At 37.1% G+C, this 25,745-nt stretch overlaps 1 protein-coding gene across 5 annotated transcripts in view; it reads left to right on the plus strand.

Annotated features, from left to right (window-relative positions):
• The window catches only part of POU2F1 (POU class 2 homeobox 1), a 187,083-nt gene that overhangs the window by 117,966 nt on the left and 43,372 nt on the right, over positions 1-25,745 (plus strand). For all 5 annotated transcript variants that reach the window (XM_077901517.1, XM_077901521.1, XM_077901519.1 and 2 more), the window contains 6 exons: positions 11,240-11,340; positions 15,888-15,941; positions 17,850-17,969; positions 21,280-21,468; positions 22,923-23,049; positions 24,458-24,552. In XM_077901517.1, the coding sequence (XP_077757643.1) occupies positions 11,240-11,340; positions 15,888-15,941; positions 17,850-17,969; positions 21,280-21,468; positions 22,923-23,049; positions 24,458-24,552 (686 nt within the window). The remainder of the gene's footprint in view (positions 1-11,239; positions 11,341-15,887; positions 15,942-17,849; positions 17,970-21,279; positions 21,469-22,922; positions 23,050-24,457; positions 24,553-25,745) is intronic.

Raw genomic sequence — 25,745 nt, forward strand, 5'->3', positions numbered from 1 at the left:
TTTTTAAATAATGTACTTTTTTAAAGTAGCACCTCTGCACTCTTTTTTCCTCAGGGAATAAATAATATAGAAACTGAATCCCTTCTCTTGTTTCTAAAAGTGTCTTTGTGCATCTCCTTCTATATTATGGTCAGAATGTTTTGCAAGAATGAGATGAGCAGTGGCAGAGTAGACAGAGTATAAACTGTCTACATCTGAATCATTACTGAACTGCCTTACTTTGTTGGGATTGGTGACTATTCTTTTTTATGTTCTGCCTTCTGTCATCTTTTTATAGATAACTCCTTTGGAGTAATCATCTTTTACATTGTAATTGTTTATTTTCTTTTTTTTTTTTAATTGTTTATTTTCTTGTCTGTCACCTGTACCTAACTGTTGAACAACTTGTGATATGGGAGCATGACTTGTTTATTTTTGTAAACCAAAGACCTAATAGAATATCTAAAATTGTTTGTTTGGATTCCTGGATGTTAAACTTGTGTCATAGTGTCTTCTACTTTTGGGAGAGAAATGCTTAATGTTTTTCTTCTTCACATAACCACTTCCTTTTATTTTTTATTATTATTATTTTTTTTAATGATAGTCACAGAGAGAGAGAGGCAGAGACACAGGCAGAGGAAGAAGCAGGCTCCATGCACCGGAAGCCCGATGTGGGATTCGATCCCGGGTCTCCAGGATCGCGCCCTGGGCCAAAGGCAGGCGCCAAACCGCTGCGCCACCCAGGGATCCCTAACCACTTCCTTTTAATTCCATCTCATCCTCTTAAGATTCAACTAAAATATTGCCTCTGAAAGAGCATTACCTTTTCCCTTAAAGTCCCCCTTATGTATCCTGGTCACATGTGAACATCTGCTGTTTTGGTTGCCGTGTTGTTTTATGAAACTGGAACCACAGTTGTTACCTCTCCACCCCCACTAGATTTTCCCTATCCCTTTGTCCTCTTTATTTTTTCCATAGCATTTATTTCTATCTAATGTTCAATACTTTTCATTTTCATTTTTATTGTCTGTTGCCCCACACTAGAATTTAAGCTCTATGAAGACATGGTTTCTGTCTCTCTTCTTTACTGTTCTATCTCCTGCATCTAGGACAGTGTCTGCCACATAGATACTCAGGAGTTTTTCTTTAATGGTGAATTAATAGGCCTGAGAACTCCTTAAGAACAAGGACTGTGGGGATTCCTGGGTGCTTAGGGGTTGAGCGTCTATCTTCGGCTCAGGGCGTGATCCTGGGGTCCTGGGATAGAGTCCTACATTGGGCTTCCTGCATGGAGCCTGCTTCTCCCTCTGCCTATGTCTCTTGCCTTTCTCTCTCTGTCTCTCATGAATGAATGAATGAATGAATAAATAAATAAATAAATAAATAAATAAATAAATAAATAAATAAAATCTTTAAAAATTTTTTTTTAATTAAAAAAGAACAAGGACTGTTCTTTTCTTCTTTATAATCTCAGAACAAGGACTGTTCTTTTCTTCTTTATATAATCTCAGCACTTGGCACACCAATGCACAGGAAATGTTTGTTGAATGTAGCATTCATTCTTACAACAAGGTCTTTCTTCTACATGGTATATTATTGGTTCTCTTTTGTTGTTGTTTATACCTAAATAACATTTATATGTTTTATTTTTAATCTATTCCAATAGTGACTACTTTGGAATACAGATACTGAGTTTATTTGGCTATATCCTAAATGATTAACTTCTTAACCAACAGTGTTGTCCATCTTTACAGTCAAAAGAAATTTCTCCTTTCAAATGAACATTTTTATCTTTATAGGGAATATCTTTTGATAATGTAGTTATGGCTATATACATGAAATTTATGAATGAATCATCTTCCATTTGCACTGAGAGTGTTCATTTTGCTTATGTGCATTTTCTGCTTTATATAATTATTTAGGTGTAAATATCTATATAAAATAATATATCAGATGAACCAGATTTATAAGAGGAGATCACATACACTGCAGATTAGATTAAGTTCCCAATTTAATCAGCCAATGATAACAAATGTTTTTGGAAGCAAAGTAGCTTCAGCATAGATGTAGTATATTTAATGTGGCTTCCCCTTGTCCCCAACATTATTAATTGGGTTGGGGTAAGCAGCTGACTATGACACTCTCTCTTTACAAGTAGAGTCTTATCAGATCTAAGAAGGAAGAGGGTACCTTATTCTTTTATATATTCAGAGTTTAGGCCCCCACTCAGAGTAAGTAATTTTTTATCCTCCTTTGAAATCAAGAATATTAACAAATATTTTCAGGGATTCCAGAAATCTCAGTTGTCTGTAACCAATATCTTTGATTTAATTCTGTTTTGTGATGTGTGATGTTTCTCATACTTGGTGTGAATAGCACAGTAACAATGTAACAAATCAATTTCTATGCATTAGCAAAAGAGTCTGAGGCCACTTACATTAGAAAAAAGATTTTTTTTCCTTTTTAAAACTGGCTTCCTTTAGACATAGCTGTATCCTGAAGAGATTTTTAAAATATATTACTATAAGTTTTAATTTTGGCCTTAAAGGGTTGATCTGGTTGATCTGTTTTTGTTAGGCTATATAGGCATCAAGACTGGGGAGAGATTGGTGTGCCTGGGTGGCTCAGTTGGTTGAGCATCCAACTCTTAATTTCAACTCAGGCCATAATCTCAGGGTTGTGAAATCAAGCCCTTCATTGGGCTCCATGGGACATGAAGCTTGCTTGGATTCTCTCTCACCCTCTTACCCCCCCCCCCAAAAATAAGATTTGGGAAAGATTATTTATAATTAGATTGGCCCTTAAAGAAGGTAGATTCCAGGCTGCATGTTGAATAATACCTGGACTTTCAGACATAGAGAAGATGATGGAGGACATCTACATTTGGATCCTATTGTGAGGATGTTATATTAGTTTTCTGTCTCCTCATTCTTCCCCACATTCTTCTCCTCCTATCTTTGTACTTCCCTCCCTAGTATGTTATGTTTCCTGTCCCATTTATAAATTCTAACATTAGCATTTAGAGGGTATAGATTTCTGTTCTCATTTATGGAGAAATAACAATAACAGTAGGGTAAATAAAAAACAGGTGCAGTCACAGAATTTAAATAGCAGAAGTCAGTCTAATCCAAGAGATAGTTCACTTTGGAGATGACATTGAAGGAAAGATAGAAAAGAAGCCTATTTTAGGAAATGTGAAACTGAACAAAACATTAAGTTGTTATGACCAGTTTTTTTGTTGTTATGACCAGTTATAATACCCACGATAGATCATTTGAAAAATATAGATTAATGTATCTACTATCGACATTTTGATTTGTTGCCTATTCGGAGCCCTTTTCTTGGGGGGGCCAAAAGTTTTATATAATGTGGTAATATTTTTCATGAGCTTTAAATTTGATCAACTTAAAACTTTTTACTTTATTGTAAAATAGTAAAAGTAGAGCAACAAGCTGTGAGGTAGAAACCAAAGGCTCAGATTTCTTATACTGTCATCATGTGCTATATCCTTAGCATGACCTTGGCTTCAGTTATAAGTTGGTTAATATCCTTTGCTAATGACTGTTGAATTGGACTCCTTGATCTTAGGATGGTATAGTAGAAAGAACAATGAGAAGAGAGTCAAGGATTCCGAATTTCAGTCTGGCCTTGGTAATTATCCAGCTCTGTTACTTCAGTGAACATATTTCCATATATTATTTTGCTTTTCTCATTTGTAAATTAAGGAGGTTGATTGATTCCTTTTGATGGTGCCTTTCAGTTTTGCCTTTTCCAAAATGCCATATAAATGGAATCATACTATGTAGCTATTAAGTCTGGCTTCTTTCACTTGGCTTAGTATGTTTGACATTCATCCCCCTATTGTTCTATGTATCACAGCTCAATCTCCCCTCTCGCTGCCCTCCCCAGGCTGGAGAAGTGCCAAATGTGTTGCAGTAGTATGTATATAGAAGGTACAGATTATTGCTTTTGGGTTAGAGAGCTGGGAACCATGAAGGAAGGTAACATTTGAGCTGTGAGTTCCATTTAAAGGACTTTGAAAGCCTGACACCTGTGCAAAGCTGGGTAGTATGAACTCTTCCTTTGATTTTTATATTTGATCTTTGCTGGTTACGAAGAGAGCAACAAGAACTTCTGGGGAGATGAGGACTCCATGTACATTCAGCTGGGCCTTCACTGTAACTGGTGCTGCCTTGGATTCACCTTTTGGATTCCCTTACACATTCCCAAACCTTTTCTCTTGTCCAGAACTTTTTTTTTTCTTTCTTTTTATAAGACTTTATTTATTTATTTATTTATTTGTCAGAGAGCGAAAGCGCACGCGCATGCAAGCTTGTGTACAAGCAGAGGGAGCAGCAGGCAGGGAGGAAAAGCAGGCTTCTCTCTGAGCATGGAGCCCAGTGTGGTACTTGATCCCAGGACCCCGGGATCATGACCTGAGCCAAAGGCAGGCACTCAACCACTGAGCCACCCTGGCGCTCCTGTCCAGAAGTTTTCTGCCTTCTGTTTTGCTGTTTTTGTTTTCTGAAAATGACCACCTTTTGATTACTGAGAAAAATTGTAGCTGTCTCCCTCAGCTTTATATTTTTTTTTCACTCAGCTTCTTTTCACTCGCATGTAAGAAATAACCTTTTCCACTATTATGATCCTTCACATTTCACTCTTAATTCTGTCTTCTCACTTCCTTCAAGTTCTTACCCCATCTTTTCACCCCTTCTTGCATATTCAGTATATCCCTTCCCATAGAACCTTTCCTCACAGTGCTGAGGTATACATGGGTTTATCAGCCCGTAGACCCTCACAGTCCCCCACCCCCAGTCTATACCCCTTTCAAAGACCGTCTTCTCTCACTCCTGCCACTGCCAGACTTACTAAAGGATGGAGCCCCACTCAATACTTTGGCTTCATTACCACCTACTTTTTCCTTTGCTCCTTACAATCTGGATGTGTCCTTGAAATTTTATTGCAACTCTTTTGTCATGGGCGTTTTACTGTTTTAATGTAAATGTAATAATCTTAGACACCTGTATGTAAACATGCATGTATAGTTTAAGTACTCATGTGTCTCCCATTCTGATCATGAAACAGAATGTTACCCTGTCCTAGGAGGCCACTGTAGGTCCACCCTGGTTAGAGTCCCTTCTCCTGCCACAGAGGTAGAATTCATTCTAAATTTAGTGTTAATAGTCATATTGCTTTTCTTTCCAAATTTCTAATTAGTTTTTTTTTAAGATTTTATTTATTTATTCATGAGAGACACACACAGAGAGAGGCAGAGACATAGGCAGAAGGAGAAGCAGGCTCTATGCAGGGAGCCCAATGTGGGACTTGATCCGGGTACTCCAGGATCCTGCCCCGGGCCAAAGGCAGGCACACAACTGCTGAGCCACCCAGGTTTCCCTCTTTACAAATTTTTTTCATCTGTGTATTTACTATCCTCAAATAGTACTTAGATTCATCTGTTGCCATTATATAAATTGAATCAGACTATATTCTGACTGGTTTCTTTTGTTCAACATTATGTTTTTGAGATTCATCCAACTTAGTGCATATGTTTATAATTTATTTTCAGTGGATAGAATACCCCATTATATGAATATATCACAAGTTTTCTATCCATTCTATTATTTGGGTTATTTTTAGGCTTTTGCTATTACATTATTGCTGTAAAATAATTTTGTACTTATCTCTCGATGCATTTGCCTAAAAGTCTAAAAAGACTTAGTAATGTAAGTGCTGACCTTACTCCAGTGTTACTCGGTACTGCCAGCCAGTTTTCAAAGCATTTGTACTACTTTGTATCTCTACCAACAGCAGATAAGAATTTCACAATCTGGCCAAAACTTGATATTAACCAACTTTGTAATTTTAGCCAATTTAGTGGCCATAAAATGGTATTGTATTGGGATTTTAATTTGCATTTCCCTAGCTTCCAGGGAAGCTGAACGTCTTTTCTAGTGTTTGTGCACCACTTATGTTTCTTCTTTTGTGAAATTCCTGTTCATTTCTATTGGTTTGGCATTTTTATTGGATTCATAGGAATTCTCTGTGTGTTATGAATACTAATCCTTTGTTGTTTGTATGTATTGCAAATACTTTCTTCTTTGCATTCTCTTTGTGTAGTCCTTTGATGAACAGAAGACTTTTTAAATTTTGAAGTAGTTAAACTTACATCTTCTCATTTTTTGGGTTTTGATAAAGAAATCCTTTTCCCAAGGTTATAATGATGTACTCTTAATTTGTCTTCTGAAAATGTAATAGTTTTGAACTTTACATTTAGGCCTTTAATCCTTCTGAAACTTATCTTTCTTCCTTCCTCCCTCCCTGCTTGCCTGTCTGCTTGCTTGTGTCCTTCCTTCTGTATAGTACGAATTGATCTAATTTCATTTTTTTCCCCAAATAGATACCCAGTTATCCTTTATTGGAAACTCCATCCTTTTCTCGCTGATGTGTAGTAGTACTACCTATCACGTTGCAAGTATTTAAAGTGTGGTTTCCAGACTCTACTCTGGTCTGTTCATCACTGTTCTAATACTATGCTGTTCTAATTATTGCTGTTCTATGATAATTCATAATATCTTGATAGTACAGATCCCTCCACTTGGGTTTTTTTCAAAAGCATCTTGACCCTTTGCCCTTCTATTTAAATTTTAGAATCTTGGGGCATCTAGCTGGCTCAGTTAGAAGAGCAAGCAACTCGATCTTGGGGTCATGAGTTCAAGCCCCACCACATTGGGTATAGAGATAACTGGGGGGAAAACTTTAAAATTAATAATGTTAGAATCAGATTGTCAGTTACACCCATGCACCCCAACTCTGAGAAAGAGAATGAAGGAAAGAGAAAGAAAATAACTTACTGAGATTTTGATATGAAATTGCTTTGAATCCGTAGATCAGTTTGGAAAGAACTGATTGATATCTTACAATGTTGAGTTTTCCAGTAAATGAGCATTTACACATGTCTTCTTTATAATATTTAAATAAAGTTCTATAGTTTTTCGCTAATTAGGAATTGCTGTGGGCATATAGCTTTATTCTCAGGATTTTATATTTTTGAAATGTTAGAAATAAAATGTTAAAAATGTTTACCTTTGGTATATAAAAGCAATTTTGATAGTTTCATGTGCTACAACCTTATTAAACTCTCTTATTCTAGAAATAGATCATTGGATTCCTCAGTACTATATATACATTATCAAATCATCTGAAAAGAAAGTTTTATGTCTTTTCCCAACTGGTGTATTTTCTTTTCTTGCCTTGTCTGTTGGCAGAGCCATCCAGGAGCTGACACCCTTAGCTTGTTCTTAATTTTAATGCTTTTAATATTACTCTTTATCAAGTTAGGGAAGTTTCTTTCTGTTCCTTTGCCTAGAATTTTTATCATAAGTGGATATTGAATTTTATCTAAGGACTTTCTTTACCCTTTGAGATGATTATAGGATTTCTCCCCTTTAATGAAGGTGGTGAATCACGCCAATTTTTTTTTAACCCCAAACTAACTTTGCATTCCTGAGATAAATCCATGGTGGTCATAATATTTTATCTTATGAGATTATTTTTGCTAGCACTATTTAGGATATTTTAATATATGTTTGTGAGTAAAACTGGCATATATATTTTTTTCTTTTTTATACTCCTCTTTGTCAGGTTTTGGTAGTGAGATTATGCTGACCTCATAAAATAAGTTAGGAATTATTTCCCTTTTTTCCCCATACTCTGGAAAAGTTGTGTAAGATTGGACTTGTTTGTCCCTTGGATTTCTGGAAGCAAGCAGAGTAAAATTATCTAGGTTTTCATTTTTCCTTTTGGGAAGATTTTTTACTTACAAATTAAATTTCTTCAAATGTTGTGGGATCCTTTGGATTTTCTATTTCTTCTTGAGTTAGTCTTGATAAGTTATATTTTCTTGGGAGTAATCCTTTTTTTTTAAGATTTTATTTATTTGTTTGTTTGTTTGTTTGTTTATTTATTTATTTATTTATTTATGAGAGATACAGAGAGAGAGGCAGAGACACAGGCAAAGGTAGAAGCATGCTCCATGCAGGGAGACTGATGTGGGACTCCGTCCTGGGAGTTCAGGATCTCGCCCCGGGCTGAAGGCAGGCACTAAACCACTCAGCCACCCAGGTATCCCGGGAGTAATCCATTTTTAAGTTTTAATTTAATTGACATATTTTTTATTGGTTTATGAATCTTTTTTTTTTTTTAGCATCTGCAGCATTTTTTGATTGTCCTTCCTTCTGTTATCCTTAAATTCTTTGCTCCTTCTCTTTTATTTTTTTCCTTCATCTTACCAGAAGTTTGTAAGCTGTATGAATCTTTTGAAAGAACCAAGTTGGGTATTATGTGGGTTTCCCCCCCCCCGCTATTTCATTAAGTTTTTATCTTACCTTTATTACTGTCTTTCATCTATTCTCTTTGGATTAATTTCTTTCTCAGTATTTGATCCTGTTCTATACCATTTAGCAGTAGTAAACCACCCCATCCTTGTAGCCTTCTTTTGCCTGTGCCTGGCTCCTAAGGTACACTAGTCCTGAGAGATTTTTTTTTTCCTGTTTTCTAACTGCTTCCTCTCTAGTTCTCTTTGTGTTTACATCTCCTTATGTATAGACCCTCTTATCTTCTTTTCTCTATATCCACTTTTAGTTGATTGACATTTTTACTCTCCAGATTTCAACTATCACTTCTCTGTGAGTGATTACTCAGAATCAGGGGACCCTGTCCTTCACTTGGCTTTTCCACTAACTAGCTATGACATTTTGAACAATTCATGAAGACTCCTTAATCTTCACCAATAAAATAAGGAGGTTGGATTCAAGATCTCTGAGGTTCACCTAAGTAACACTGTTCTAGTGGCAACCTTATAGAATCTTTAGCTCTGGACTATGTCATTTCTAAATGCCTTCTGGATCACTTTTCTTACATGTTTTGGGGTTTCTCAAACTCTGTATATGTTATGTTAATCTTCTTACATAATTTACCTTCTCTCCCAGCCTGTTAATTCCCCTGGCTCCTTATTTGGATGTTCCTGTTGTCTCTGACACACATTTGGTTTTGGCTCCCAACATCCCTGTCTCCCTGTACTGTCTGCTTACTCAAGTCAGGTGTGTGTGTCTGTGTGTGTGCCTGTGCCTGTGTCTGTCTGTTCCACTCTCCTTTCCTTTTAGCCCAATTTATATTTTACAAGAATGATTTCTATGTAATATCTACTCTCTTCCATCCCTTACCGCCTAATGGAGCCTCAGAACTTTATTTAAAAAATGCCTGCTTTTCCATCTTAAATCTCTGCTTATCTGAATTGTTGCCCAGAACGTTCTTTTACTTACTAATTTTGGATACTATACCTCTGCATTCCCCCAAGAGGGTAAAGCCAGGCACAGTTACCTGTAGGCTACTGTAGGAGGCTCTGTCCAGAGATAGAAATTAGTCAGTTATGTCATACAGTGCTTTATGATTTACAAGGGGTATATCACTTTTATGGCAACTTGAAAGTGGAACCAGCGTGTAGAATTTTCATGGGAGTGAAATATTTGGTTCTAGAAGACTTCCTATATTGGTGATGTGTTAATCTCTAAATGCTTGTCTCTGTTTTTCAAACTCTCGTCTTCTTTTTAGCCTTGTGGATTGACTGATTGATTTTTTAGATTTTATTTATTCATTCATGAGAGACACAGAGAGAGAGAGAAAGAGAGAGCCAGAGACATAAGCAGAGAGAGAAACAGGCTCCATGCAGAGAGCCCCGATGTAGGACTTGATCCCAGAACTCCAGGATAACGGCCTGAGCTGAAGGCAGACACTCAACCACTGAGCCACCCAGGCGTCCCTAGCCTTGTGGATTTATGTAATATATATTGAGCATAATTCTCTAATGGTGCACAATCTTAAAATCAACCTAAGTAATGATTTTCTGCATAGAAATAGAGACAGCAGCTAGTGACAGAATGTGCAACTTTAAAATAATGAAGTTTCTGTATATGGCTTGTGAAGGTGACCCTAATTTAAATTTTAATTCATACTAGTTTCTCACTACTTGATACAAGTATATATGCTCTTTTAATATTGTTAGCTATGTATGTCTAGGTAGGCCTTTCATTTTCTATTTATGGAAAACTTGGGGAAAAAAACCATAAGAGAACAATCACTATGAAGTTTTAAGTAGGTGACACTCCTTTTATAATTATCTCAAGGAAACCTTAAGTAGTTCTTTTGATTCATGTGATCTACCTCATTATTCTTATTAAAATGATACATTTGCTAGAGTTTAGTTAGGATATATAATGGCATAAGTTAGTAGCCATTTAGAAATACTACTCTAATGTGCTAGCTTCTACTGCCCTAACTGGTGTGCTCCATGTGTGCACACACAGGAGTATGGATGGACAGGTGGGTCGTTTGAATGTTAGGAAATGGAAGTTCCTGTGTCTTGATGATTCTTGCAGGTTCTTGCAGTCTTATATTTTGAGTACACGGAATTCTGGTAATTTGTAAATAATAACTCGATATATTAGATTGAAAACAATGTATTATATTCTTTAAAAATTTCTGAGTATTAGGATGGTATGCCTTTTATAAATTAGTCCTCTTCTAACATCAGATCTCAGCATAAGTGATTAAAATGCACAGGCATAACAGCTCGAAGGTTGTAATTATAGAAAAACTCTTGCTAATTAGATATATGCAGCAATCTATACTTTGGGATTGAAGAAATGAGTAAAACTATTTTATCATGTAAATGGTGGTTTTTGCCATCGGACTGTCATGTATTAAAAGCCTAAGTTAAGAATGTATCATCTTGGAAAGTCACCAGTGAATTTCTTCTGCTCATGCCAAGTATTGAGAACAGGGAGACCAAAAAAGAGCTTTAGTCCCTCCTTGGAAGTCTGTCTGTACCATTCTGTACAACAGTAGTAATGACAATAATCTCTTCCTTGATGCTCATAGGTGCCATGCTCATTCTGACCCCAATTACTACATTCACTTCTGGATTCTGTAACACTATTTTAGGATTAGAATTCATTATTTATATTTTTGTTGCTGTTTCTTAGGCTTTGTGTTCATATTTACTTGTCCAGCAGTCCTCTCTTTAAAAGATAAATCATTTTACTGTATTTTATCTATCTTTTAAATCTTATTTATGGAGGTACTTAGGAAAGCGCATATACAAAATAGATGCCTGGTAAATGCTCATGACTAAAGTCTAGTGCTTTATTTCATTTGAGTTTGTTTTTAATTAGTTAACATTATTTTGCTTGCTTTCTAGGCACACAAACCAATGGTCTGGACTTTCAGAAGCAGCCTGTGCCCGTTGGTGGAGCAATTTCAACAGCCCAGGCCCAGGCTTTCCTTGGACATCTCCATCAGGTAGAATGCTCTGCTCAACATGAGGGAGAGTAAAAACTGGAGGCACAGAATGTTAGAACCTAGGGAAGTTACTTCAGTGTGCAGGACTTTTTTTTATATTTTTAAAAATTTATTATTCAAAGAGATAAAGAGAGGCAGAGACATAGGCAGAGGGAGAAGCAGGCTCCCTCTGGGGAACCTGATGTGGGACTCGATCCCAGGGCCCTGGGATCATGCCCTGAGCCAAAGGCAGACACTCAACCACTGAGCCACCCAGGTGCCCCCAGTGTGCAGGACTTTTTAAATCAATTAAAGCCTGGTGCTAATCACATCTGATTGTGTCCTTCAGAATGGCTAGACTGAAATCATAGTGTTTAATTGACTGTATAGCTACTGACCTCACCGTTGTGTGGAAAAAACAATTCTTTGTTATGAATGGAATGTACATAACAACTGTCACTGTGGGTCTGTGATGGCTCACTGAAGGTAGTAAATTACAGTCATCCAAAAGGATGTAGCCACCATTGCCCGAGACCTACTGTGTAAGACTCTCAGTTCAGAATATGTTTTCATAAACTGTATCTTCGTATGTCTTTTGAGCTTGTAAAATATATCTTTAGACTACCTGTACTTTGTATAAAAGAAGCTCCTGCACTTGAAACAATGGAATTTTAGAAAAGTCTTCTAGGGATCCCTGGGTGGCGCAGCAGTTTAGCGTCTGCCTTTGGCCCAGGGCGTGATCCTGGAGACCCGGGATCGAATCCCATGTCGGGTTCCCGGTGCATGGAGCCTGCTTCTCCCTCTGCCTGTGTCTCTGCCTCTCTCTCTCTCTGTGTGACTATCATAAATAAATAAAGAAAAAAATATTTAAAAAAAAAATAAAAGAAAAAAAGAAAAGTCTTCTAAAGTCCATTTATTTACAAATTCAGAGGAGTAGTATGCTGGTGGCAATTAGCATACTGGAGTGATGTCCTAGTTGACACACACTTTTGCTCAAGCGGATAGCTTTGTTTGCTTTTGAAAGTAGAGGAACTTCTGAAAAAAAAAAAAAAGTGGAGGAACTTCTATATGAAACTTCCAGGTAAAATATTAAGATGATTTAGCATCTAAAATAATTTAAGACTGTATTGTAGAAAACCAAAAATATTATTTTCATATTGATTTTCTTCTAAAAACTTTTGTAAGTGCACCTGGGTGGCTCAGTTGATTAAGCATCTGCCTATAGCTCAGATCTCAGGGTCCTGGGATCGAGCCCTGCCTCGATCTGCTTCTCTCTCTCTACCTCTGTGTGCGGGCATGCATGTGGGCGTGTGCACACACGCGCGCATACTCTCTCTCTCTTTCTTAGATAGATAGATACATAGATAGATAGTCTTTTAAAAAATAAAAACATGTGTAGCCTCCAACAAGTTTTCTGGTTTTTTAGAGGAATAACATATTTGGTAGTCAATTTATGTGGTACATATTAAGCCTCTACCTGGCTTAAATTTGTGATGGTCCAAATGTGTTAAAAAAAAAAAAATCCCAGAAAGTACATAGATGATATGCAGTCTTTTCTCCATTGGATCTGAATTCCAAGAAGAATGCAACTCTTGCACCAGCTCCAAGGCCTCCATCTACTGATTACCAAAATCATTGAACCTTCAGTATCCCCCCAAACCAAAGAACTTTAAAATCAAGGAACTTGATATGAAATCTTGACATCACTGAATTCTCCATTAAGATGTCAGTCCCTGCAGAATTGCTCACCATCTGATTAGACACATAATTAACATAAATGTGGCACTTACCTTCTGTTTCTAGCCCTCTTATTGACCAAATTCATACTCTTTTTCCTTACCATAATTATAAATGTGTGTACACATATACAAAGTAGATGATTTTAGTTCTATCACCCCATAAATTCCATGAAGATAGGAACCTTTTTTAAATCTTTATCCCAGTATTTTCCAAAGAGCCCAAAATATAATAGATGTTCAGTCATTTTTACTGAATAAATGAATGCTAAAGTTATATGGGAATAGAGAGGTAGAAATAATTAGCTGAACCTGTACAATCAAGGACATTTATCACAGGATGGCTTTGAGCTAAGTTTTGAAGGATGTTGGGAGGTAGCTAAATGAAGTGGTAAAAGGATGCTCTCACTTTTTTTTTCAACTTTCTATTTTGAACACTTTCAAATTATAGAAAAGTTATAACTGTAGAACTGTTTTTGACTGAAAGCCCCTCATCTGGAATTACCAATTATTAGTATTTGCTGTCTTTGCTGTGTGTGTGTATAAACACACATATATAAAAGTGTACATATATATTTTTTTTCAAAATCATTTTAGATAAGTAGCAGGCACTATGACCTACTTCTAAGTACTTTGTCATGTTTTTCCTAAAAAACAGAATTCTTTTATACAGCTATAACATAAATTTCAAATTCCAGAAATTTAGCATCAATGCAATACTATTATCTAATGTTCAGTCAGTATTTAAGTGTTTTCTGATCTACAGTCTAGTCCACACCTTGCATTTAGTTGTCATGTCTATTTAGGCTTCTTTGTTCTGGAACAATTCCTAGTCTATCTTCATCTTTCATGATATTGACATTTTTTAAAAGTAGAAAACAACTGTTTTGTAGAAGGCCCCTCAATTTGAGTTTAATTTTTCCCTTGTGATTGGAACCAAGTTTTTGACAGGAGCACATTAGAAATTCTGTGGTATCACCTTGTCCCATTATTGTGATATTAAATTTGATTATTTGATAAAGGTAGTGTTTCAGATTTGTCCACTATAAAGGCAGTTTTCTTCCTCTTTGTAATTAGCAAATAATCCATGAGAGGGGATATTTTAAGACCTGTAACTATCCTGTTCCTCAACAAACTTCTACCCAGAAACCACATGACTTAAATAAAATCACATAGAAACTTTACTACTTTAACGCTTTGTACCAAAACTTTCCTCTGGCTCTTTGGTTGAATTCTTAGCCTTTGGATCTTAAGCATCTTTTCAGATAATCCTTCCTTGAATGCACTACATCTAAAATGTGTTCTCTGTAAATGTCTAGGTTTATTTCTGAGGGTTATTATCTATTAACAGGACTGTTAGTTTTATTTTTTTTATTTTTTATTTTTTAAAGATTTTATTTATTTATTCATGAGAGATACAGAGAGAGAGGCAGAGACACAAGCAGAGGGAGAAGCAGGCTCCACACAAGGAGCCCAATGCGGGACTCGATTCCAGAACCCCGGGATCACGCCCTGAGCCAAAGGCAGACGCTCAACCACTGACACACCCAGGTGCCCCCAGGACTGTTAGTTTTAAATAAAGGGTAGCAGTCTATTCATTTTAGCCCTGAACTCTATACTGAGCTCCATATCAACACATATTTAACTTCAGAAAACCTCAATGCAATGTTATATATCCAAGATGGAACTCACTAGCTTTCTATCAATGATACTACCTTTTTCCAGTCTCTCAGATTTGAACCCTAGAATAATTCACGACCTTTTTCTTTATCTATATCCAGCCAGTTACTGGGATCCTATGTAGCACTTCACAGTGTCTCTCATGTTAACTACTTTTTATGCTGACTGCTGCCATTCTAATTTAGGCTTCCATTTATTTTACCCTAGTTTATTTTCTTTTTCTCCCAACATAGTCTTTCTTTGTTTTCAAGACACTGGCATTTTTGAAAAGAATACAAACTAGTTATTTTGTACATTGTTGCTCAGTTGGGGTTTGCAGAGGAATACAACGTAAAGTAACTCTGTGTTCTTTAGTGGATCAAACTGGAAGGCACATGTGTCACTAATGGTGACTTTACCTTTTGTAATTGGTAAATATGTATGGAAAGATAGTTGAGAATATGTAAATATCATGTTATTCCTCAAATTTCACCCATTAGGGCATCCATTGATGACACTTAACCAGAATCAGTTATTATTAACATGATTGCCAAATAATGATCCTGATTCTAATCATGGTTTTAACTCTCTAAATGCATGAAATATATTAAGTGTTATGACAGACTTCCATGTGTGGTTTATAAGACAGATTCTTTATTTCGGCTGGCAGTTTTGAGTTATGACTATAAATGTTTTAAGACTTAGCTATGTAGGTGTATATATAAGGTTTTTACTCTGGTATATACATGAAAATTTTGAAATTAGAATGAGTAGATAATTCTGATTATTTATAATGATACAAATAATGTATATAAGTAGCTTGTTATTTTTTTCTAATACAAAAAATGAAAGGTGAATTAAGTTGTTAGAATCTAAGTGTCCAATGAATACAAACAGGATGCTATATAAGGATTGCCTAATACCAGTGAGACATGCCTGAAGAGGCTATTTTAGTGTGGGAAAGCATTTTTTAGAGAAGAAATATTAATAGCATTTTCTGGCGGGAGTGGAGGAACTGTGAACTTGTCCATTAAGTTTTCGCCCTCTGAGATAGATCTCTTTATGTTCTCAGTTCTAACTCAGTGACATTCACTTAGTAGAGATTCTTGAAATACTTGTTGATGTCAACTTACAGTATTAGACTAGAAATTTACCTGATTACATTGCTTCTAGGTCCAGCTCGCTGGAACAAGTTTACAGGCTGCTGCTCAGTCGTTAAATGTACAGGTAAGCTGGGTCATGGGATTATGGATCAGTTTTCCTCTTTTTTACCATATTTTTCTGATTTTTTAATAATGAGCATACAATAATTCTATAATAAGAAATACTTAGAGGTATTACCCTTTTTTATTACCTAATGTTATTAAGATCCAAATAATGATAATCATTGACATTAATGAAAATCCAGTTTATATTATGCTACTGCGAATGACAAAAGGTGAACAAGAAAAGTCCTATTTTCAGAGTTAGATATGTACGTTTAGTAAAATGTTTCTAAGTCATACAGTAATAACACATACCTAAACACAAAGCCAAATAATATCTTAATGCCCTTTTGTTTCCAGATGTCTTTTTATTTGTTATTTTATAGTGTAGAGGAAAGAGCACTGGACTGAGATACAAAGGTCTTAGGTTTGTACTGTCGGACTAACTAACTGTGTGACCTTTGGCAAGTCATTTCACCTCGTGGGGTTCCTTTTGTCTTACATTTATTTAAGTGCGGAAGTTTAGAATCTTGCCATGGTTCCTCTCTGCTCTAAAGTGCTGATTCTAAGGTTTGTAACTAAACCTGTTATAGTCATTGATAGGCTTCATATAGTCAGAATTTTCAGAACAAAAGTTAAATCGGCTACTTTTCTGATACAGACCATATGGTAAAACATGCAGAGTTCAGTTATTCTTCACTCCATCATCATTTAGTGGATCTCCTTCCTTTCGGTATAGTCTTTAGGTTACTAACAGTCAAGAGGGGAAAAACCGTATTCTAGAAGATTGATTTCAGTGTTGCTAATGACTAAAGACCTTGAGTTGAGCATTCCAGGAAACCCAGTGGAATATGGACCTAGTAACACATGGAAGCAAGAAGAGAAAAGAAAAAGAGATAATGTGACCTTCCTTTCTGAGGGAGAGGAGGCAGAAAATTGCCTTGGTTGCCATGGTAAACTTTCATCCCTTAGAGAGATGTTGGCAAACAGGCTGTATCTCCAGTGCAGCATGTTTACAGTCCTGCACTGTAATTATCTCTCAATGACTGGCAGAATTAATCAGAGCCTTTATGTTAATTAGCCTTGCTGCAGTCCCCAAAACAGGTGGTGGGAAATATGCAAATCTATGCAGAATGTTAATGCTCTGCATACCCAGTTTTAATTACCATAAAATTTCCTCTTAGTGTCCCTTTTAGGAGTGTGTTCTCTTTCCCTCCTGACTGCAGCATTTTCCCTCTAAATTTGTGTGTTACTTGTTGGGATTTGCTAAGCTTACAGTTATTTTAAATATTAGATGAAAGGTTCTGTGGGTCAAGTAATCAGTCTCTGAGACGATATATTTAAGGAAGTTTCCCACTGACCACCGAATACATCTCAGAATGTTGGGATGGAGGGTCTGATGTAGAGGTGGATTAAGAATGTGCTCTTCCCTTATTCCTTATTTCCAGAGTTGAGGATTGGGTTTTTTAAAGAATCCTGTTGATCTGGGGAGGACCAATTTTTTTTTTTTTTCTTGGAAGTTGTAACTAGAGCAGTGGAATATTGCTCTAGTTGGAACAAACTGAGTCTATGCCAAAAAGTATAGACTCATTGGAACAAAAAGTCTATACCAAAAACTTGTATTGTGGATAATTTTTATATTTTATTTTTCTACTTTTATTTTTTTTTCTACTTTTATATGTTCCATATTTGACCATTTATACTTAGAAAACAACAAATAGTAAATGTGATTTTTAAAGGAAAAAAGTCTAAAAACTTACTATGTCAAAATTAGGAAAATACAAAGATTAATAAGAAAGGAAAAGAGGGAAACCAGAAAACCTATGACTAGATAAATTCATGTTGTAAATAATTCTTAAAATATGGAGTTTTAAGTACAGTTTTTTTAGTCAGTCACTTGAACTCTCATGTTCCTTCCTGAACTGCTCAGTCTAAATCTAATGAAGAATCCGGAGAGTCACAGCAGCCAAGCCAGCCTTCCCAGCAGCCTTCAGTGCAGGCAGCCATCCCCCAGACCCAGCTCATGCTGGCTGGAGGACAGATAACTGGGGTAAGTCTCCACTAAGAATTCTAATAAGCTTTGTGTTGGAACTGCCATTGGTCAATACCTGATTAGTACTGTTTTTTGCAGTAGGTGCGCCTGGGTGGCTTGGTCAATCGGTTAAGTGTCTGCCTTCGGCTTGAATCATGATCCCAGAGTGCTGGGATTGCCCTGCGTTGGGCTCCTGCTCAGCGAGGAGTCTTGTTTCTCCTCTCCCTCTGCTCTTCTGTCCACTTGTATGCTCTCTCTCTCTCAAATAAATAAATAAAACCCTTTAAAAATCGGGACGGGGGGAGGTAGAGGAGGATGCCTGGGTGGCTCAGTGGTTGAGTATCTGCCTTTGGCTCAACTCAGGTCCTCATCCTGGGGTCCTGGGATCAAGTCCAGGACTCCCTGCAGGGAACCTGCTTCTCCCTCTATCTGTGTGTCTGCCTTTCTCTGTGTCATTCATGAATAAATAAAGTATTTAAAAAAAAAAAAAAAGAAGAAAGAAGAAGGAGAAGAAGAGGAGGAGGAGGAGGAGGAGGAGGAGGAGGAGGAGGAGGAGGAAGAAGAAGAAGAAGAAGAAGAAGAAGAAGAAGAAGAAGAAGAAGAAGAAGAAGAAAGAAAGAAAGAAAGAAAGAAAGAAAGAAAGAAAGAAAGAAAGAAAAGAAAGAAGAATGGTTTAGAGTGGACAGTGACATGGTTTTGCCTGACACTATTTTCTGTACTGTAGGAATTTTCTGTAGGCAGCTCTGAAAAAGGAATTACCTTTGTCATAAGTTTTCAGGGTATCTTTTCTTACTTTTGCAGATGCTTTAGATAAACTAAACACTTCTTTAAACTCATGTTTCAACCGTTGCTTCATCATGCCAGTGAAGTCATCCTGTAACTGAGACCATTACATTGATGAAATTATAGTGGTTAGTTTGGAGTTCTGATATTGCTGCAGAGTAGAAGTTAAAGAACAGACCAGTACCTACAAAAGAAAAACATTTTCTTTAAAGTCACGGTGTAATGTTCTCAAATGAAACCTCTGGTCTCCTGCCCTGGCTCTGCAGTTTGCTGTCTGGGCTAATCTACTTGTCTCCCTATGCCTCATTTTTCTTTCAGTTAGATGAGGATGTTCTCCATGTAAGATGCATCTCATATTATTCAAAGGTGAAGAGTCCCAATATTTGTGAAACTCAAAGAACAGTGTTTGGCACGTAACCATCAATAAATGTCATTTACTTTTATTGGTAATAAATTGGCCTTCTCATGAATATATTAAGTTTTTAACTTTTCAGCTTTCTTTGTTTTAATACTTCAAAAATATATATTTTAAAAGATTTCATTTTATTATTTATTCATGAGAGACAGAGACAGACAGAGAGAGAGGGAGGGAGAGACAGAGACAAGGCAGAGGGAGAAGTAGGCTCCATGCAGGGAGCCCGACATGGGACTCCATCCCGGGTCTCCAGGATCACGCCCTGGGCTGAAGGCGGCGCTAAACCGGTGAGCCACCCGGGCTGCCCAAGACTCCAAAAATATTTTTCCAGTGTTGAACATTTGTCTGTTACCTTGTGGGTGGAAAGGCTAGGAGAGAGATAAGAGTTGTTATTGTTCAATTCATATCACATCAGCCCACACAATGTTTTCTTTTTTCTTTTCTTTTTTTTTTTTTTTGTTAAGTATGTCTTGGTAATGGAAAAGCTCTTTTAAGAAATGTTGCAAAACTGGGACACCTGGGTGGCTCAGGGCATGATCCCAGTGCAGAGATCGAGTCCCACATGAAGCTCCCTGTGAGGAGCCTGCTTCTCCCTCTGCCTGTGTCTCTGCCTCTCTCTCTGTGTCTCTCATGAATAAATAAATAAAATCTTAAAAAAAAAAAAAAAGAAGACATGTTGCAAAACTGTTTTTAGAAATCCCCTTAATAGAGACAAACTGTAAGAGTCTCTTAACCTTAGGAAACAAACTGAGGGTTGTTGGAGGGGAGGTGGGTGGGGGGCTGGGGTAATAGGGTGATGGGCATTAAGAAGGGCATGTGATATAATGAGCACTGGGTGTGATATGTAACTGATGAATCACTAAACTGTTCCTCTGAAACTAATAATACATTATATGTTAATTATAATTGAATTTAAATAAAATTTTTAAAATAAAAATTCCTTCAATAGAGATTGATATATTTGTGTATTATATATTATATAAAATATTTATAAGCAAATCTACTTGATAGATATTAAGTTTTTGAATGGTTTGATTTTGATTCTTTTGACTCTAATATGCAAATTGTATTGGACCCTTTTAGGAGGGTTGTACCACTAAGTGAATGCACTTAAGAATATATTCCAAGGTGGGGTACCTGGCTGGCTCAGTCAGAAGAGCATGTGAATCTTGATCTCAGGGTCATGAGTTCAAACCCCATGTTGGGGGTAGAGATTATTTAAAAAAAAAAAAAAAAAACTTTTAAAAGTAAAAAGATATTCTAGGGTTCTTTCTTGTCTGATTAGAATATGCCACCGAAAGGAAGGCAAAACACACTACTTTGTGTTTGAAATAAGTTGCATTATGAAAGCAAGTTTAAATCTGCTCTAAATACATTTCCTGTTTTACTGTTTGGGTTTGTTTGGGGTGATTAGTGTCTACAATAGTAAGAGACACTTGGGATTCCAGGTTCTTGTGGCTGGAGCTTCTATTAAACCTGGGCATTAGGATTCATTTGCATGTAAAGAGAGCGGCTGTCACCACCTGTTTCACAGAGATAATGTGTTAGGAAGGGGATGTGAAGTTGCAGAGACCCAGTGCTTTTCAATAACAGAAAGGACTGGGTTGGGGAGGGCTGTCGGGAGACTTGGAAAAGAAACAAATGGAGCTCATATTCTTTAGTCATATCTTAGGGCATAATGGAAATGATGGAATATGGCAGAGATTCATGCTAATGGCAAGCAGCTGGGCCTTATCAGTTCTTTCCTGGTCAGACCCAGCATCCTTGTTCCTCATTCATCTGACTAATCACTTGATGTTCTGTTTGGTGTAAATTTCTTTTCATATCCTGTCAGCATTGATTCTTTTTTTCCTTGCTTACTAGTTAATTACTTTTTTTGCCTGAACCCCAGGGCCCTGGACAAGCTTGAATGATTGTTTAAGTCCAGAGTGAGGACCACCATTTTCATTTAAATGTCCTGCTAGTAATGGTAGCTTGATTGCTGATGAATGGTTTAGTGTCATAGTAACCGTGTGAAGTTGGGTAGCCAAGGTCTTACACCACTTGAGTTACCTACACAAAGTAAATTGGCTTGCATCAGGGCCCCTTCTCCTTCAAACCTTTCAGATTGTTTGTTCTCATTTTGTTTAGCTTACTTTGACGCCAGCCCAGCAGCAGTTACTGCTACAGCAGGCCCAGGCCCAGGCCCAGCTGCTGGCTGCTGCAGTGCAGCAGCATTCCGCTAGCCAGCAGCACAGCGCTGCTGGTGCTACCATCTCAGCCTCCGCCGCCACGCCCATGACGCAGATCCCCCTGTCTCAGCCCATCCAGATCGCACAGGTGAGTGAGTAGCTCCTGGGGCTGGAGCAGGAAGTTGAGAAAAAAAACGACAGGTTTTCTTTAGTATAAAATTCACTTTCTGATTGTTCATGTAGGTCCTTCAAGGCCTGGAAAGCTCTAGATCAGTGAACTATGTGGTAGCCTTCCTTACCACTGAACAAGAAGTAATATGTTTGTTTGCTTATTTGAGTTGATATTATAAACACATAACTGATTATTTGAATAACTGTTTATATTAAGTGACAATTCTTGAATAATTAGTTGGCATATTTCTGAAGCAGAGGATTACTGTATTTATTTTAATTAGCTAATTATGGCAGGCATGGGTTCTTTCATGTGCTCTGCAGTGAATGTTGACACTTGTGTGTGTGAGAGATGGCACATCATCTTTCTGCTACAGAGTGGTTAACTCCGACAGAACTGTATTAGAATGTTGTTTGGTTTCAGTTTTCACATTTTAAGGCAAGGTATCGAGAGATAATAAAAAGTTATCTAAGAGGCATAGACAGTACTACCAAGGAAGAAAGGTAAATGAAATCCTTTATTTCAAGGAGAGGAAAAAAGTACAAGTGTCATATCAGTAAGTCATACAAAGAATTCTTATGAGTCTAGTGCTAGACGAGGGTCTTTATCCCCCTAGAGAAGACTCAGAAGTGGATTTGTGTTGTAGCTAGAGTTTGATTAGATGTGGAAAAAAAAGCCAGTTAACTATATGAGTAAAGAATAGATATCACTAATCCTTATGACCATTATATACAGGTTTTATCAAGATAATGTTTAGTTTGGGGTACTTTCTTCATCACCAAATACATGTTTTTAGTGTGTAAGATTTGAGACCCTATGGTGACATTATTCTAATAAGATAATGTGCACAAAAGCAAATTGAAAATTATAAAATGCTAAAACCAAGATGAGCAAGTTTAATACACTATGGATTGGATTTTTATATGGATAGCTATTTTTAGGTATTTTTACACTGATTTCTCATACTTGTGTCAGATTTAATGAATCATTATAGATATTTTAATTTATTGATGCAAATTCAGACATAGTGCTCTCAATTTTTACTTTGAGAAAGATCAGTTGAATATTCAAATACTCTTCAAATATTCTTTTCTCACTTGATTTTAAAGCCCATATTGGTCTTTACATGTTAGAACACTCAACCGTAATCATTTGTTCTGAGGAAATTGGAAATAACTATTGGAAATTAGGTTTGGCCTAAGTTATGATGCAGCAGATACCCCCAAGAATCATAAATCCTTGGGGTGGTCCCAGGTTTCCTCCCATGCTTTGTGAACATACTCAGAGCACACCCAGTTCCCAAGAATGGAAGGATGTAAACTACTAACTCTTTTTTATGTGGGTGACACAGTTCATAATCTGGGAACCTTATGATTCAGGGAGTTTTTGTTTCAGGATCTCCAATCTGTGTTTTAATTCTGGTTTTCTAGGATCTGCAGCAACTGCAGCAGCTTCAGCAGCAGAATCTCAACCTGCAGCAGTTTGTGTTGGTGCATCCAACCACCAACTTGCAGCCAGCGCAGTTTATCATCTCACAGACGCCCCAGGGCCAACAGGGTGAGCTCCTCCCCAGCAACCCCTAGCATAGCACTGCATAGGGCTGCCACTTAAGGAACCGTACATCCGCTGCTGTCATTCTGTCTATCAGCACAATGTTTTCATTTCATTTACTTTAAACTCAGTATTCAGGTGCACTTGGGTGGTTCAGTATGTTAAGCATCTGCCTTCGGCTCAGATGACAATCCTGGGGTCCTGGGATCCAGTCCTGCATTGGGCTCTCTGCTCAGCGGGGAGTTTTCTGGTCTCTCTCCTTCTCCCCCCGATTTGTGTGTGCGCTCTCTCTCTCTCTCAAATAAATAATAAAATCTTGAAAATAAATAAATAACCTCGGTATTCATGTTAAGAAAAATATATTTTTTGGTCATGCACACCACATGTTGAAGTCGTCTTTTACTGTCTTTCATCTGTTTAATCACTAGGGGGGACCAAGAGTTTGGCCAAAAGTCTAAATGAAATCCTTCAACATAAATTACTTCTGGTATTTTGATAGTTTTTCTTGGGAATGTATTAAAAAATGTGGGCTGAGCATTAAAATCATATGCTTCTAACAATCATATATTTTCTTTTAAAGTGTGAGAAGAGTATTATATTAGAAGTTGCAGATTTTTTAGTGGTAAATATTGTCGTGTCATTTCTGTATCAGTTAAGTTCAGTCATGTTTGTAGTTGGTTAATGGAATCAGTGTGGAGAGTGACAGGGTAGCGAGGCTTTCTACCAAGGGAAAGTGCATCTCTACCAAGTCCGCATTATTTCTGTCCTTTAGCCTTCCTCTTAATGATTAATTCCAAAATCTTTTTCTTTTCTAAGATTTTATTTATTTATTCATGAGAGACCCAGAGAGAGAGAGGCAGAGACACAGGCAGAGGGAGAAGCAGGCTCCATGCAGGGAGCTTGACGTGGGACTCGATCCCGGGTCTCCAGGATCACACCCTGGGCTGAAGGCGGCACTAAACCGCTGAGCCACCCGGGCTGCCCTCCAAAATCTTTGGTTGTGTAAATATCTGTTCCACTTAATAGATAGTCTGCTCCTTTCATGAACCAGACAGTTCTCTGGTCCAACATATACTGGCAGTTTCTACTGGATTCTGGGGTAAGATGAGCTCTTTTTTGAGTTTCAAGTTGCTTCCATTTAGAATATTTCTTCATTTTCATCTATTCCTTACTAATGTAAAGGATTGGCCAGTCAGAAAGGTCATCAGACAGGTTATCAAACACATACACATCAATTTTAGTTTGATGTCCAATTCTTCCTACTCAAGTCATGTTTAACAAGTTTGAATTTAAGGCAAATAAGACATTAAAAGAGATCAGTAGGAGATCTTCATTTTACTTTCTTATATTTTATTTTGCCGTATGTTCGCAATAATCTTTATTGTTTCTGATATGACATGTTTATGTTTTACAGGACTCCTGCAAGCGCAAAATCTTTTAACGCAACTACCTCAGCAAAGCCAAGCCAACCTCCTACAGTCGCAGCCAAGCATCACCCTCACCTCCCAGGTCAGTTTTCTCCCATTAAGGGTTGCTTTCTCTTGCCCTGGTGTTTTGAGGGATTCTTGAACTTTATTAAATTAAAAACAGCGAAACCCCATAATACTCTACTAAAAGTTATCCAGATAATTTTCACAAACTGATCAAAAATTCAAAGCAAAACTCATCAGCTTGTAAAACAATGCTACCAAATTGACGTAGTCTTTGAAAATCTTCGAGGAGTTCCTATTTTCTTTTATGTTTATAAAGAATAACTTTGTTAGTGGCAGATGAGTAATGGGTTCTGACTATTTGACATCTTCTTGTCTTCTTCCACCCCTCCCTGTAGTTGGCAGTAGAGATTACCACTTGCGCTAGAAACCTAGTGCCTTAGTTGAAACACATCATTGTCCTTTGTCCTATCTCAGAAATTGCAAAGAAGCTCTGATATCTCTATTTTCTTTCCTCTCAACTTCAAGATGTTGCTTTAGCTCATTTCTACTAGAGTTTAATTATATAAAATGTGTATGTCTAGGTATCTTAAGATTTGAGCTTTTGGGATCCCTGGGTGGCGCAGCGGTTTGGCGCCTGCCTTTGGCCTAGGGCACGATCCTGGAGACCCAGGATCGATTCCCACATCGGGCTCCCGGTACATGGAGCCTGCTTCTCTCTGCCTGTGTCTCTGCCTCTCTTTCTCTCTCTGTGACTATCATAAATAAATAAAAATTAAAAAAAAATATTTAAAAAAAAAAAAAGATTTGAGCTTTAGATCTAGTTTATTTCTTAACCAGCTATGACTTTGAGCATGTCATTTCACCTCTGTGGACCGTCATTTTTTTCTTCTGTAAATTAGATGATTGAACTGACTGATCCTGAATCCCTCTTCCAGCTCTGATTCTCTTTATCTGTAATCTTGGAAGTTATCATTAGCACATTAGCACAGGTTTGACAAAATTCAACATCTGTTTAAGATAAAAATTCTTGCTAATAGGAATAGTTTTCAAACCGAGTAAAGACATCTACAAAAAAAAAAAAAAACCTACATCATACTTTCCCATTAAGATCAGGAATAAGGCAAGGATGTCCGCTGTTACCACTTTTATTCAGCATTGTACTATAGGTCCTAGCAATAAGACAAGAAAAAGAAATAAAGGACATATAGATTAGAAAGGAAGATGTAAACCTGTTTTATTTAGTAGAGGACATGATCGTCTATGTACACA

Source organism: Canis aureus, chromosome 6 (assembly GCF_053574225.1).
Source record: "Canis aureus isolate CA01 chromosome 6, VMU_Caureus_v.1.0, whole genome shotgun sequence".
NCBI classification, from domain to species: domain Eukaryota; kingdom Metazoa; phylum Chordata; class Mammalia; order Carnivora; family Canidae; genus Canis; species Canis aureus.